This window comes from Euleptes europaea, chromosome 1 (assembly GCF_029931775.1).
Source record: "Euleptes europaea isolate rEulEur1 chromosome 1, rEulEur1.hap1, whole genome shotgun sequence".
NCBI lineage: Eukaryota > Metazoa > Chordata > Lepidosauria > Squamata > Sphaerodactylidae > Euleptes > Euleptes europaea.
Window position 1 is genome coordinate 148,221,128 of NC_079312.1, and position 16,846 is coordinate 148,237,973.

Sequence of the window (16,846 nt, forward strand, 5' to 3'; positions counted from 1 at the left end):
TAACCCAACAAGATACAATGAACTAAGTCTTGTGCTGAGCTGGCATTGGTTAGAAAGTCAATTTGCTCACTGCTCCCCCAGGCCCCAAAATGCTGCCCCTTTTATATATTTCCCATCCCTTGAGTTGGGCAGCAGTGACCAAGCTGATGGAAATTACTTTGTGGCCACTGCTAATGGGCTTCCAAGTGCAGTGAAAAGAAACCACAAGATGGGGTGGAGTGGAGGCTGGGAAGTCTTCAGAACAAGGGGCGGGAGAGCAGACACTTCATTAGCTGCCTACAGTCTGTAGCTTCCTGTTCCTCCAACTCCCAATATCACGATAGCAACTGTTTTCAAGCGTATTTCACAAATCCAATATGGTCACCAGATACTTTGCTTCAAGGGACTTTACTTATTTTTCAAAGATTGTTCCTTTTCTTGCAACAAATAATGAGCATCCCTAAATTTTGTACAGGCACATAGAGTTTCTGTAAAATAAACAGAATACATCTTGGATACTGTTCCTAGTTTCTAAATTCACAGCCCAGTTCACCATCAGTCCTGCAGTTTGAACAGTCTGTCTTGCATTTCCTCCTTTACCTCTGCTGACCAAGCTAGAGTTAGTTACTCACTTTTTTATTAAATCTTGCTTCATTGCATTACCAGCCTTGTGATCCACCATCAATAGCAGGCAGAGAATGTATTCTAGTGGTCAGAGAGGTGGAGTGGGAAGCCCCAAGTTCAAATGCGTGTTTCAGCTATGAAACTTACAAGATGATCAGGAGCTACTGATCACTAATATACCCCACAGGAGAGCTATGTTTGCTGCCCCGAGGTCCTTGAGATGAAAAAGAATATGATGGATGAAGCTTCACTTGCTGATTTCTGCAGATGAAGCTGCTGGTAAAGGCACAAGAGCAGACCTTGGCTATTTTTTCCTGACCAGGGGAAAACCCTAAGTCAAGCTTTTGCTATTTGCAAGCCATTTTCTTCCTATCTTTTTAGTAAGGAAGTTATGTAAACTTAGGTGCCCATGGTGGACAAATCGTCTCAGTCATGCTTACACATCATGGTGTGCTGCACTGTAACCATCATTTTCCTGACAAAGGCTCCTGTGCCTCATAAGAAATACATGACAAGAAACCGAAATATGATGGGGGCAATTTTTCCTATAACTTCATGATAGGCAAAGCTGTACCTATTGAATTTTCTGCCATGCTGTTGTTGAAAGTTAAAAACTCAGAGCCTTATTTAAGGACACTAAGACAGGCCCACTGACAAAAATGCATACTATAGTTTTGTTAGATTTTAGTATCTGTCCGGCTGAGATCTAGAGGACAGCTTATTAACCCTGTGAATGCTGTAACAGGGCAGCATTTAGCATGCACAAGCAGGATCTGAAGGACAATGTCATTATGTCCTAGAGTGGCAGTGCATGCCTGCACTAGGCATGAGCATTGTGTTAGACCAGCAGTGCCATCCTAAGCAGATCTCCCCAGAATCCCATTCCCACCTATTTAATGGCACTTACTGTCTGGAATGATGGCACTGTAAAGGATCAAGTCGCTGTCCCACATCCTGGCTGTCCTCCCTTTAACACGTCGACATATGCTGCTTCTCTCTGGTAACAAGGAAGTGCCTCCAGGATATCACTGGTCTTGTGTGCTGTATAACAAGCTTTCTGGCACACATGTGTCACCTTCGAAGTGCTTCACCCACCTGTCCCCACTTACCAGCTCAGTGAAAACTTCCAACTTTGGAGAACTGAAGACATTTGATTCCGGATGCACTATTTGGAGGATATGCTGTTTTGGGTCTGCACCGGAGAGAAAAGCTGGGTGTAAATTTTAAGAAGAGTATAATTTAATGCTGTTGGACCTCTTCTATCTAGAATGCAAAATCCAGAGGACAATAATCAAGGAGGAAGGCTTGAGGAAGGCGTTGAGGGGCCTTTCCGTCTTTCCAATACAAACACTGCAGACCACAATTTGGGATTTTGGAATCCCACATTTCTCTGGGGTAATGAGTGAACATGAGAGCATTTGGGGTATGTCAGCCCCATATTAGTTAGGTGTAAACCCAAGAAAATGGGCTGTTGAGTTATAAATTACCTCTCTTTAGCACGCAACAGTGCAGTCCTGTACAGAGTACTTCCATCTAAACTGACTGATTTCAGTGGGCTTAGTCTGAAGTAACTCTATAAGATTGCACTGCAAAAACCTGGGTGTGCAAGATCTATAAGCTGCCCGCTTTCAATCCAAGGGCTGATTTGTTTAGGGGCTGAGGTTCCTGCATCTTCCTGTTCTAGACACAAAAGCGCATAGGAACAGCTGTGAAGGGCTGGAACAGGCAGCATCATGCTGGGTGCAGGAAATGATCTGGCACCGGCCACTGGCCAGGCTTTTGGAGACATTGGTTGGGAGGGAGGAGGAGGAGATACTCTTGTCCTTCTCTCAGTAGCTCCCAACCCCAATGCAGATACCAAGGAAGCTGATGAATTATTAAGCAGGCCCTGTCCTAGGCGTCTGGGTTTGACTTCTGTGCTGCCGAAGGCTGTTTGCGAACACACAGCAGCCAGCAGGCTGCTCTGGCAAGGGAACAGCTGCTCAGTGAAAACTTCCAACTTTGGAGAACTGAAGCTTTTGGAGCCAGGGAGACATTTGATTCCGGATGCACAATTTGGAGGAGCTTCGGGGTCCCAGGAGCTGCCTGGGTGCAGCCAGCTGGCAGCTCGTCCTGTCACTTCCTCTTCCTCATCCTTCAATTCTGTGTCTCCCCATTTTCCCCTCTCTTGGATGCTTCTTGCATTCCTCATCCCTTCCTTGCCTCCTATGCTGGACCTCTCCATTCCTGCCCCATTTCTCTGATAAGTTCCTTCTCTTGCCTTCCTTCCCTCTGTGCCTCAGTCTCTTCCAAGCTGTCCTTTCCCTCCCCGACCCTCTTGTGGTCACCAGCACCCTCTCTCTTTAGGTCCACCTTTTTGTTTTCTGTTCTTCCCCCTTGCTATCGGTCTCTGATCTCCAACCCTGAAAAGTCCTTGTGGAGTACCTCCAGAAGCCAGCTGAGGACCTACCTCAACGGGCCCTGGTGGAGCACGATGCCCATACAGATATTCTGCACCATTTCCTTCACTCCTAACCAAGAGAAAAACCCAGTCAAGGATGCAGCTGAGAGTAATGGTGACCAATTCCCCTACAGCCAACATGAAGTGGAAGACATGGAGATGGACTACAAAGATGCAGCAGAACTGGAGGAAGAGGAAGAAGGTACTCCAGGTTTGATAGCCTTTGCCAACAGCTGCACCTTGCATGGGGCCAGCCACATCTTTGTGGAGAGTGGCTTTGGGGTGCGCCAGGTGCTCTGGGCTGGTGCATTTCTGTTTTCGCTGTCCATTTTCCTGTACCAGGTGGCCGGGCGAATATTCTACTATCTGGAGTATCATCACATAACACAGCTGGATGAACAGGAGAGCTCCCGGATGACTTTCCCTGCTGTTACTTTCTGCAACTTCAACCGCATTCGTGTTTCTAAGCTCATCTATAGTGACCTCTTATATATTTCCCCACTCGTGGGCTATGATGATCTCCCTTTGGAAGCAGGATTCCCCCTGGTCCCACCTGCCTTTGAGACACCAGATGAACCTCTAAATCTGTATAACTTTTTTGACCAAAACGGCCATCAGCTTGAGGACATGGTGCTGACCTGCAAATACCGTGGCGAGCCCTGCAGGCCTGATGACTTCTCAGTGGTGAGTGGCGCCTGCATCGGTCGTAGTGCCAGCTTTAGCCAGGGATGATTGGTGGTCCTTGAGAAGAACTGTGTTTCAGTGGTAGAACACATATGCTTTGTAAGTAGGAAATCCTAGGTTCAGTCTCTGAGGATGAGGGATCTCAGGTAGGAGGAGCTTGGGGGGGGGAGAGAAATTTATCTGCCTGAGACCCTGGAGAGCTGCTGCTGCTGGTCAGCAGACAATACTCAGGTGGATGGATCAATGGTCTGACTTGGGATAAAACAGCCATGTGTATTCAGCGGGAGGGAAAGGGAAAGGATCTTTCTGTTGTCCCTAAGTGTAGCCTTGCTTCATATTGAATGAGTAGTTCCCTACTTGGAAACCCCTATGCCCTGCAGTGAATCTTCCCCCGCTGTGTTCCTTACAAACAGAAGAGGTTGAAGAAAGATACTGTTCCAGGACAGGAATAACTAGTACAACTACCCTCCCAAATGTTTGCTAAACTCCAACTTTAGGATGTAAAACAGAGACCAAAGATAGCCAAAGTCAATTTTGGCGCTTAAGGCAAAACAGTCTAAATGCTGCCCCCATGCTAAATAAATAAATAAAGAATAATTGACCATTTTCTGCCCTTTAATGGTACCCCAGAATCTTCAGTCTGAGGTGGACTAGCTCACTCTAGTCCTGTTAGAGGTTTTAATATCAGGGGTCTGTACCCTGTACTGAAGTTTATTCTGACTGCCTTTTTAGACCTATGCAGAAAATTCCCTCCTGGATGAATTCTACCCATTTGGGTTTGGATATTTCCTTTAGAAAGGCATTTATTTCTTGATGCAGCAATTCCAGCTGGTTGAGAACATCTACCTCTCTACCTAGGCAACCTGCCCCAAAGATTAGTCTTTCATGGACTACCTTGATCCCTCATTGAATGCACCTGCCAATTAATCAGTGTAATTGATCCATTCATTTATTAACCATAGTTGTTTTTTAAAGTGATTTTCAGTTGCCTGTGCCTGAGGTCATTCCCCATACAAGGTGACTCAGCCCTTCAAATGCATCATCTTGGGTGTGTCTGTATAGATCTTGTTTCAGGTTTTAGCAATATGTTGAAGAGGATTTCTCTTATAATAAATTATTTGTGTTACTTTGCAAAGGGAAATAACTACCTTCAATGAACAGCCTCATGCCATCAGCTGTGTCATTGAAAGCCCTAATATATATGGTAATCAGATGAAAGCAAGAGAGTTAATAGACTAAAAAAATGAATACTTTAATCAGTCAGCAGGCAAAGTTATTTCCACTGGGACTTGCTATGGAGAGTTTGCTGTTAAAGATACAGGGGCAGAGACCATAAAAAGATAGTAACCCTATGCAGCACAACTGAGAGGAAACTTAAACATATTTCTGCATATAACACGATTTTTAAATACACAGGAGCTCTGCCAGAAAAAAAAAACCTGGCACCTTTACCAGCTGTGCAAACCTGAGTCACTGGGTTTGAGAAACAGATCAGGCCCAGTAGCCTCATTGGCAATGCAGTCGACCATGTCCACTTGGTTAAATACCTAGAAGCGCTTGACTTTTGGACACTGGTTCATTTATAGGGGGTTCGTACAATCTGTTAAAAATTAGGTGAAGCTGAATGAAAGGTTATGCTTTAAATTGCCTCTTTTTTAAAAAAAAGGTGCAAAAAATTCAACACACCCTGGAAACCAAGACCTATTTTGTCTTAAATCCCTCCTGTGATGGCATTGTGGTAATGCAGGAAAGATGTTCTGTGTGTCCACAGAGGCACTCTTCCCTTAGTTACTACTTTGCGTTTCCAGGGCTAAAGGACACCACCACCATTTTCAAATTATAAGGGCCCAATCCTGATCAAGCCCACAGCATAAAAATATCCCCAGATTGCATTTGGCTTCCTCCATTGGGTTACCAAGTCCTGAATCTCAGTACCAGCTTCTGTAGCCAAGGGATGGGATGGTCTAATCTCTGTTGTTCAGGGATGCACCTTCTCTGCCTTCCCACAGCTTTATTCCTCTGTGCTGGCCATTCCAAGCTGCTTACTGTAATTAACTGCAGTCATAAAAATATCCATCCAAAAGCAGGTAGCAGCCACAGAGAGCAGGGAAAGCCACCCTTAGTAATGGCCGGGGGTGGGTGGAGGGTGGGAGGGTGCCTCAAATGAAGCAGCACAATTATTTTACTGGGTGTCAGACTAAACTGAGGCTATTGTATTTTGGTCACATTATGAGAAGGCAAGAGTCACTAGAAAAGACAAGTCATGCTAGGAAAAGTTGAGGGCAGCAGGAAAAGAGGAAGACCCAACAAGAGATGGATTGACTCAATAAAGGAAGCCACAGCCCTCAGTTTGCAAGACCTGAGCAAGGCTGTCAAAGACAGGACATTTGGAGGACATTGATTTATAGGGTGGCCATGAGTCAGAAGCGACTTGATGGCACTTAACACACACAACACACAGGCAAGGCAAACAAGGGAAGAAAGCATAGCTGAATGACCCTAGCAAGCATTGAGAGCCCAGGAAAGAATGGCAGCACAGGGGACCCTAAATATGGTGTGTTTGGTCCCCAAGGAAATGAGGGTCCTGGCTGAAAGCATAAAGGACATGGGTGGTGCAGATGCTGGCAGTTACTTTAGGCATGAGGAGCAAGGGTAAGAAGTGAAACTGAAAGGGCACAAGAGCTTGACAGTAAATCTGCCCCTTCCAGTATCACAGAGGGTGGAGCCGTTTGCAGTTGCAGATGCTCCATACCAGCTGGCGATAATCAAGAGAGGCCCAGAGGCCCCAAGAGAGAGAGGATTTGATACTGTAGTTCCACACTCTTCTTGGGTACAGGTCAGGCTTGGAATAGTGTAGGGAATAGGGAGAGGCAAAGGGGATAGTTCAAATCAAAATGAAAGGATAGGAATAGGTAAACTGTCTGAGTGATTGTGTTCTTGTGTGTGTACATCTAGGTCAGGGGTGGGGAACCTTTTTCCTACCGAAGGCCATTTGCATATTTATAACATCATTCGGGGGCCATACCAGGTGTAGATCTCCCGACTAGGGGGTGAAAGACTAGGGTTTCCAGGTCTCCAGCCACCACCTGGAGGTTGGCAACCCTAGGAGAGGCTATGCAGAAAAGGAAGGAAGGGGAGGGAGGGAGGGAGACAGGGGAAGGAAGGGAGGGAGGGGGGAGAGAGGGAGGGAGGGGGAGAGAGAGAGAAGCCTTCCCAGCTCCCACACACACACAGGCACGCACCCGGCCACACACACAGGGACCCACCGAGCTAGCAGCGCAGCCAGCATGCAGGCCAGCAAGGCCCCGGCAGCACAAGTCTCGGCCGCCCCCTCAGTGTTAGGCCGCGGCGCAGGGGTGCGGCTGGTGGGTTGAGCCAGGGGAGGGCTGTACAGGGGCCCACCAAGCCGGTGGCCGGCCAGTGTGCAGGCCAGCGAGGCCCCAGCGGCATGAGTCTCCGCCGCCCTACACAGACACTGGAAAGCTGGGAGGGGAAGGAAGGTTCGGGGCCGGCATGCGCTCCTGCCTCCCAGAAAAGCCCCAAGTGCCGAGAGGAGGCCCTGGCTAGCGACAGCTAGCTCCTTGGAGCTCCCAGCCTTGGCAGGTGGGCCGGGGGCCAGATAAAATGAGCTCGCTGGCCGGAGGTTTCCCACCCCTGATCTAGGTGTTTGGGAAAGGGGAACAAAAATCATCATATCTCTGCAAGAAACCATCTTAGTGTGAAGTTTAGTAGACAACAGCCTGTTTCCTCATAAGAGGCCTGACAGCGGATGGAGAAAGTGATAGGAAGTTGTTGATATGAGAGATCTGTCCATATTGCAGATATTTGAAACATGGAAGAGGTAATGCTTAGAGTGCTTTCTCCAGCTTCCAAGTCCCTGGCCCTGGCTCACTTACCACCTTGCCTATACAGATGTCCTAAGAGATCTTTCATATAATAAAGAGGTCTAGTTAATTCTAGTCCGCTGGCCCCTTTAAGAAAAACATCTCACCAACCTCATCACATATCTGCTCACCCAGAGACAAAGCAGACACTTGAGCTCCCGCATTGATTTCACAAGCATTTTCTTTTGCTGGGCAAGGACAGTGGAGGTGATTGTGATACCCTTGCAAATAATCCACAAAAGGAACCGGCTACACCTTAGACAAAGAACAGAGGACAAGTGCTTGAAATGTGGCAGACCATGTGGGTGAAGTCCACAGACCACTGGAGGACATTTCTTATAAATGCACATGGGCAAGTAGAAACACCAATTTAATTTAGAGCGGTGATTCTCTAACATTCTCTCTAGGAATTTCCCAAATCTCTAAAGTTTTTTACTTTAGGATTTCCCCAAATCTCTATTGTAAAAACCAACCTATCAACTGACTGAGGGCTGAGCTTGTTATGGGAATGTATGACACTGCTGGGTGCCCCTGTATGGTGGCCATTAAACACAGATTTTATTATGTCTCTGGGCTTGGAAACCTCTCTCAATGGCTGTTCAGGAAGCAAAAGCCCTCCCTTTCCATGAAAACTGAAACACATAGTGTCTCTTCCCAACAAAAAGATCCAATACGTATTTTCCTCCACCTCAGTACAGGAAGTGCTTCAGAGGAGCCCAGTAAGTGTCACCTTTGTATCTGCGGGGAGTGCTCATTCAGAAGCAGCTGGCTATGTTATCGGAGGATGCTTGGCTTGGAATCTCCCAACGTTCTGTAGGTTAGCCTGAAAAGGGGATAGGATAACCATCTTCAAGTACTTGAAGGGCTGTCATATAGAGGATGGTGCCAAGTTGTTTTCTGTTGCCCCAGAAGGTCGGACCAGAACCAACAGGTTAGAATTAAATCAAAAGAGTTTCCGTCTAGACATTAGGAAGAATTTTCTAACAGTAAGAGCAGTTCCTCAGTGGAGCGGTTCCTCAGTGGAAATACTGGTTTCATGTTGGCGCTCAGACGGCGCTTCGGGGACCCTTTGCAGAGTGAGAGGTCCAAGACGGCTTTCCTTCAGCTTCGCCGGGGGACCAAGACGGTGATGCAGTATGTGAGTGAATTTCAATTGCTTGCTAGTAAAGTGGTGGACTGGAGTGAAGCCACCCTTGTGCAGTATTTCTAATTTCAACTCAGGCGTCCGTCCCTAGCATCTTATAAACCAAACACGCTCAGCAGGTGTTCCTAAGCAATGCTAATTTATTAAGAGCAAAAAGACAGATTAAAAGGAGTTGACTGCCCCTCACGCAGGAGAGGGATCTAATGGAGTCAGTGTAAGTGGGATACAATCTAAAAGCAAAAAACAAGACAAAGTGAAGCCATAGTAACAACTAGATAACGATTCTCCGAGAACCAAAGACATAACACGGTCACTGGGTAGACAGGATTTGCAGCATGAGAACATAATCTTGATCCGCAGCCAGCACTCGGCCTTGACAGCAAGCCAGCCCCTGGCCTGCAATTTACCAGACTTCAACTCTAAGGTAGCAAAGGCCTGACATTGTAGCAAAGGCCTGACAGTGGTAAGTGCTCCTTTCCTGGAGGTTTTTAAGAAGAGGCTAGATGGCCATCTGTCAGCAATGCTGATTCTATGACCTTAGGCAGTTCATGAGAGGGAGGGCATCTTGGCCATCTTCTGGGCATGGAGTAGGGGTCACTGGGTGTGTGTATGGGGGAAGCGGTTGTGAATTTCCTGCATTGTGCAGGGGGTTGGACTAGATGACCCTGGTGGAGCCTTCCAACTCCATGATTCTATGATTCTAGCATTTTGTGACTGGCCTGCACCCCTGGCAGTCGTGTGCTGGTGGCACCCACTGCCCTTTCTCAAATTTCAAATAGTTCCTGCAGACTCAGCAAGGCTAGGTACCCCTATGTTAGATAAAGGGATAGAGCTGAATTACCAAATTGTGACAAAAACATAGCATCTTTTTATCAAGCATAGTTCCTTAATATGCTTCATGAAAAGATTGTACTTTCCTCTGGCCAGCAAACTGTATCTGGTTATACTTTTACATTAGAACCATTGTCAAAATACAGTGGCTTTTTATTATTTGAAAACTCTCCTATCAAGCTGCATTTTAAGGACTCTACAGGTTTCCTCAACAACAACAAAAAAGGATCTACATTACACTAGAGAAGATGGTATTTCAGTTACTCTACACACAACATATTTATAATCCACCTTTCCTCAATGTAAGGCTTGAAAACGTCTTAAATCTGAAAGAAGACACTAGGAAACCTCCGGCCCACTTTTTTATAACTCTGGCAGAGACAACTGTGTTTTTTGGGATCCTGAATATTTTTGTGGCTCAATAAATCATCTGTGCAGTTTTAATACTCTGCTTTGCATCAGCATTTGGTGCCATCGCCCTTTTCCGTGACTCTGAATACAAAAATCCCAGCATGTTTTAATGACATACTTTCTCAAGGTCAAAGCAAAATTAGACCTCTAACCGCTCTGTCTAAATTTTGATGCTCTTTTTCCTGAAAGGAAGCTATTTTCTGGGCTGCCTTCCCTTCCCTGGATCCTTTTTTGTAGTTGTCTTCAGGCAAAATTAAACATGATGGCATCAGATCAATATGTTTAAACCTGGATCATCCACAGTCACATTGGAAGAAGAGTGTGAGGGATCCATTTTTAGCAGCAAAAGGAATGCGTAGGTGAGGACCACTTCTTATATCCTGAACAGCTTTTCTCTATGCTGAGTGTACTTCCCATATCTAGGGTTCACTTCAAGGTGGGGCCTGGAGTTCTCCAGGAATTACAGCCAACTGCAGAGATCAGTTCCTCTGAAAGAAATGGCAGTTTCAGAGGGCAGACAATATGTCATCACATCCATACTGAGCTCCCTCCCCAAATTCTACCCTCCCTAGGCACTGTCTGTGAGCTCCAAGCCTGGGAGCTCAGCTGCCCTCCAAGGCTGTGGTATTTGGAAGGTTGTTATGACTGCTTACTCTCCGTTGGTGTGATAACTGTAATCTATCATGGGAACCAGGCTTGGCTTGGTGTCCAACTGTGCTTTTGGTTTTCTGTATATGTTCCATCTTGCTCGTTCCCCCCCCCCATTCGAGTCCTCGTACCTTTCCCTGTAAGTTCCTGCTACTCACCTTATGCTTCCCAAATAAACCAGCTTCTTAGAATACCGTCTGGACGTTTGGTGATTGGGTTTCAACAGGTGAACTCAGACCTTACATTTGGACTCGAATCTCCCTCATTTCTAACTTGCATGGCAACAGCACCCAATGCTACTAGTTCCTCGTTGGAGGAGGATGTTCAGCCCAGGACATTCTCCGACAGCTTTTGCGGGAGGAGACCAAGGGTCAGGGCTTGCGCGCCCAGAGGGTACTCGGCCGACACCAGCACGAAGAGAGGAGAAAGGCCACTCGAGCCGACCTATTGAACCAGTATCGTCGTTTGGACAACGCTGCCAGAGGGGACAAACCGGAGGAGGAGGCCCGGCTGACCCAGGAGGGGTCTTCCCTGCTAACGCAGTTGGTCGTGCGTACCGCGGCCCTCGAGGACTTATTGGACAGTCCTTTTTTACGCACTGCTATGGCGGAAGGCTCCGGAGGCAGCGACCGCTTCCAGTTGGAGGCGGGTAACGCTGCCACCAAAATCGTGTTACAGATTATGGAACTGCCACCATCGGCCTCTGAGACCCAAATCCAGGAACTGTTACAGTCGGACTTTGGGTCAGCTTCTGGAGACGTGGCGCGGCGTGATGCCGCTTCTCACCAACCTGGAAGAAGTGAAACTGTTTCTGTATCCTTTGTTGGAGCAACTCTTCAGAGACACCGCCACGGCTCAAGCGGCGGAATTAGTGGCAGCCGTGGCTAAAGCAGAGGCCCGAACGGCAGAACTGGTGGCTGCGCGGGCAGCTGGGACAGCTAAAGCCACAGCCAAAACCCCCAAGGATTTGACAAGCCTTGGAGCGCGGTCCAAAGATTTGCAGCGGCAGGGCTCGGGACAGGGGCCGGGAGAGGAGGACTTTTCATTTTCGCTCTCTTCCGATCGGTCCTTTCTAGCCCTCCTGAGGAACCTAGCCCGGCGCCAACAAGATACTGTTCACTACGCCCTAACACAAGACATTTGTGAGTACCCAAGCGAGGAGGATTCGGACAGGGAGGATGCTGAAGACTGGAATACCCCTTATGAGACCTCCCAGGGTGGTATGGGGGGGAAGTGACCGAGGACTGGAATACCCAGTTTGGCGTTTCTCAGGGCCAACGCGGAGGTGGGCCAGGAGACAAGTTTCTTGTTTGCGCTCCCAGAACCGGGAACTACAACAACAAATGGCCCAGATGCAAGAACGAATGGATATCTTAACCCACGAGTTGGGACGGAGACACCAGCCCCCAGTGAGGCAGCCTGCCGCCGCCAGTCCACCGCCAGGCGCCCCTCCAATTGGGTGCACCGATTCCCCCAGGGGGACCCCAACCAGCAGGTCCTGATCCACAAGTGCCTCAGCCGGGTCCGCCGGGGTGACCAGGGGGATTCCCTCCACCGTGGCAGTACCCTCCGCCCCGCCCACAGGCGTCTCTTAAAGACCTACGAGTGACTTTTAATGGGTCTGCGGAAGCCCTACCCTACTTTCTGCATCAGGTGGACAGCTTCATGCGAGAACAAAGACAATGGTTTCCTACTGAGGACAGCCGTGTTAGATACGTTTCCTCCCTTCTGCAGGGAGAGGCGGCGAATTGGATGATTCAATAATTTGATTCATTGTCCAGATCCATACAAACCCTAAATGACTTTATGTGGGCCCTGCGTAGGCGGTTCGAGGATCCCTTCCGAAGTGAGAAGGCTAAGGCCGCTATTCTTCAATTGCGCCAAGGCACCAAGTCTGTCCGGGAGTACGCTGGCGAGTTCCAACGCCTGGCCAGCAGAGTGGCAGACTGGAGCGAGGTAACACGGGTGCAATGTTTTTGAGGTTTGCATCCTGAGGTACTGTACTGGGCTTATATGCAACGAGATCCGCCCAGCCTCGAGGAATGGGTCTTGCTTGCTGAGGAGGTGGAAAGTCGTCGACAATCCCTAGTCCTCTCCAGACACAGAGCTAAGGAAGCAGGCCCCCAGCAGGAATGCGCCGCTCCACCCCCACGGAGACCCACTGCCCCTGTCACGGATCGGGCCAGACGTTTCCAGAAAGGGGCATGTCTCGTGTGTGGTAAGATGGGCCACTACACAGCAACTTGTCCTTCACATCTCGCACACCCTAGCCTGGATCCACAGTTGGAAGGTCGCCCCTGAGGCACTGGTGATAACCGCCGCAAAAGCTCAGCGCCGAGCGGGCGCAAACCTCCATCCGCCCTGCACATGCATGACGAAGTGACTTGTAAGGAACCGCCAGCATCACCGCCCGACCCATTGGGGTACCGGAATACAAATATCAACCCATCGGGGTTACAGATTACAAATGCTTTCAATTCCACCAACGCAGAAACGTCGGAAGAAGAAGAGATCTAGATCTGAGGTTTGCCAGCTTTAAACCTCGTCCCTACCCAAGACCAGGCAAAAAACGGACAGGGTCTGCAGTGATGGTAGTGACTTTAAGGGGGAGCCGGTTGATCGGCGAACAGGCAGAGTCGCCATGGGAGTGGGGGACCACTGGGAGCAAATTCATTTCACTATAGCACCCGGCATTCACTATCCAGTAGTTCTGGGAGTGAATTGGCTCCGAGGCCACAGTCCCATTATAAACTGGGCAGCCCAAACTCTCGAGTTTACCCAACCGCAATGTGAACGGCATCTAAAAGAGGTAGCCGTCCAAAATCCTGCTTTAACGGTGGGAACCGCCAGCTCGCCATTACCTCCCGAGTACTGAGAGTTTGCAGACGTGTTTGATGTCAAGGAGTGTGATGTACTACCCCCCCCCCCATCATGAAACGGACTGTGCTATTGAAGTGGTGGTGGGGGAGAGTCTAACCAAGAGTAAAATATAACAATGAGTCCTAAGGAAAAGATGGTACTGAAAGACTTTATTGACAAGAATCTGGCACGAGGCTTCATCCGTCCTTCCTCGGCTCCCCACTGCGCTCCTGCCTTCTTTGTACATAAGAAGACGGGTGACTTGCGATTTTGTATAGGCTTCCGCAAACTGAATGCAGTTACCCAAACCATTGCCTACCCCATCCCTCTGATCCCGGACCTTCTAAGCCAGCTAAAAGAAGGGCGCATTTTCACTAAACTGAAGGGGAGGGGGATGAATCATTAACTGCCTTTTCGAGTTGTTTTGGGATGTTTGAATACCTTGTGATGCCCTTCGGGTTGAAAGGAGCCTCGGGGGTCTTCATGCAAATGATTAATGAAGTCCTTCATGATTTGTTGTTTAAAGGAGTGGTGGTTTACTTAGATGACATTCTCATCTATTCCCAGACTTTGGAGGAGCACGTTATTTTGGTCAAAGAGGTTTTACAGCGTCTCAGAGAAAACCACCTCTATGCTAAGGTTTCTAAGTGTGAGTTCCATAAAGAGGAACTAACGTTTCTGGGCTTCAGACTTTCGCATCAAGGGTTAACCATGGACCCTGACAAAGTACAGGTGGTAGTGAACTGGGAGCCACCCACCACTCACAAAGAAGTGCAAAGATTTCTCGGTTTCGCTAATTCTTACCGAAATTTCCTCAGCAATTTCGCACAGGTGGTACTTCCGATTACTGATCTCCTAAAGACCAAGGGGAAGGGGGTTGCTGCTACCCAGCCTTCCGCTAAAATACACTGGACCCCACAGTGTCAAGTTGCCTTTGAGACTCTAAAACATTTGTTCCCAACTGAACCGGTGCTAAAGCATCCGGATTGTGGCCGCCCAAGTTGATGCTTCTGAAGTTGCCATGGGGGGGGGGGGGAAGGCCAATTGTACCCATGTGCCTATTTCTCAAAAAAATTCTCCCAGGCTCAGCTCAATTGGCCCATTTGGGAGAAGGAAACTGCAGCGGTAAAGCATGCTTTAACAGTTTGGAGACACTTTCTTGAAGGTTCTGACACTCCCTTCCAGGTGTGGATGGATCACAAGAACCTAGAGTCCTTAACCGGGACACATAAGCTCACCGGAAAACCAATTAGATGGGCAGACTTCTTTTCTTGTTTTCGTTTTGTAATCAAACACATTCCGGGCAGGAAAAACCTCTTAGCGGATGCTCTTTCCCGACTCCCACAGTACCCCACCAAGGTGGAGCATCCCACTGACTCTCTATTCACGCCTGAGCAAAGGGGTGTCCTACCCACCTTGGCAGTTCAAATGCGTGCTCAAGCGCAACAAACCCCGACCGGGAGTAACTCCTTTCCGCCCACTGATGGTGCCCCTCAGATTCCTCTGCCGGTGCTCGGTGACGTTAACGGTGGCACAGCCCAAGCCCCAACAGGGAGCAAACCTGCCGTCCCGGAAGGACTGCCTAGTTCCTTTCGTGACGCTTTGATCCACAAATCACGGATTGAGGCGAATAACAATGCCCTGCCTGCTGGTCTGGAGCGTCAGGGGGAACTGTGGGTTAAAGACGCTAAACTATAAGTGCCTAAATCTTTGCAGGCGGAAGTATTGGGACTTGCGCATGGAGCAAAAACCGCTGGACACTTTGGGTTTGTTAAGACATTGCATTTACTTCGTTGTCAGTTCTGGTGGGCGGGTATGCGTTCAGATCTGGACTCCTTCATCCGCAGCTGTCCAATATGAGCCACTGCAAAACGTCCCACCGGCAAACCCCCCAGATTATTAAAACCTTTGGAAGTACCTCAGAAGCCATGGGAAGTTATCGCCATGGATTTCATGACTGATCTTCCTTTAAGTCGGGGGAAAACTGTACTGTGGGTGGTTACTGACCTTTTTTCCAAACAGGTGCACCTAATCCCATGTGCTGGCATGCCCTCTGCTCAAAAATTGGCTCATTTGTTTGTAACACATAATTTCCGACCGCAGGTTCGTATTCATAGCCAAATTTTGGAGGGCGTTTCTCAAATTGGTTGGGGTGGAACAAGGGTTGTCAAGTGCGTTCCATCCCCAAACGGATGGACAAACAGAAAGAGTTAATGCTGTGTTAGAATGTTATCTTCGTTGTTATGTGAACTATCATCAAGATGATTGGGTTGATCTACTGCCTTTTGCTGAGTATGCATATAACAATTAGGTTCATCAGTCCACTGGTGTACGGCAAAGAAATTGGACCTGTTGGTCAACTGGAGGTTTTGGGGGAGGAGGGGGTGCAGAGGAATCAGACTGGGTTCAAACCATACAAACTACATGGCCTTGGTTAACGAAAAATTTGGAGCGGGCCAAAAGACAATATAAAGCCCAAGTGGACAAACATCGGGCTCCCGGCTGGACCTTCAGGGTGGGGGATCTGGTATATCTCTCCACCAAGAATCTGCGGTCACTGCGGCCCTCTAGAAAACTGAGTGAGAAGTACATTGGGCCCTTTCCTATCTCTCGAATCATCAATGAGGTAACGGTGGAGTTGCAACTCCCTAAAGCGTTAAGGAGAATCCATCCAGTGTTTCATGTTAGTTTACTGAAGCATTACGTGCCAGTGCCCCAGTGGCATCCAGAAGATCCCGCAGAGGTTCCCAAGATGGTGGGGGAGGGAGGAACACTGCGAGGTTTCCAAGATCCTTGATTCCCGTATCCATAGAGGGGGGGGCTGGAGTACTTAGTCCGTTGGAAGCATTTCAGCCCCGCCCGTGACAAGTGGGTTAAGCATCATCATGTTTCCGCCCCTCGCCTGCTGCGTCAGTTCCATGCCTCGTATCCGGAAAAGCCCGCCCCATCGAGCGAGGAGGGGTGGGGGGGCTTTAGGGGGGCAGAATGTGAGCTTCAAGCCTGGGAGTGCAGCTGCCCTCCAAGGCTGTGGTATTTGGAAGGTTGTTATGACTGCTTACTCTCCGTTGGTGTGATAACTGTAATCTATCATGGGAACCAGGCTTGGCTTGGTGTCCAACTGTGCTTTTGGTTTTCTGTATACGTTCCATCTTGCTCGTTCCCCCCCTCATTCGAGTCCTCGTACCTTTCCCTGTAAGTTCTTGCTACTCACCTTATGCTTCCCAAATAAACCAGCTTCTTAGAATACCGTCTGGACGTTTGGTGATTGGGATTCAACAGGTGAATTCAGATCTTACACTGTCCCAATAAGTCCAGGAATTTCCCAAGCAAGACTCTTCAACC

At 48.5% G+C, this 16,846-nt stretch overlaps 1 protein-coding gene across 2 annotated transcripts in view; it reads left to right on the forward strand.

Moving 5' to 3' along the window:
- ASIC1 (acid sensing ion channel subunit 1) overlaps positions 1-16,846 on the forward strand; it is a 211,317-nt gene that overhangs the window by 151,255 nt on the left and 43,216 nt on the right. The window contains exon 1 of one of the 2 annotated variants that reach the window (XM_056854407.1): positions 3,077-3,727. The exons of the other annotated variant lie outside the window; for it this stretch is intronic. Coding sequence (XP_056710385.1) covers positions 3,077-3,727 — 651 coding nt within the window. Of the gene's footprint in view, positions 1-3,076; positions 3,728-16,846 lie in introns of those variants that run through there. 2 annotated transcript variants of the gene reach the window in all.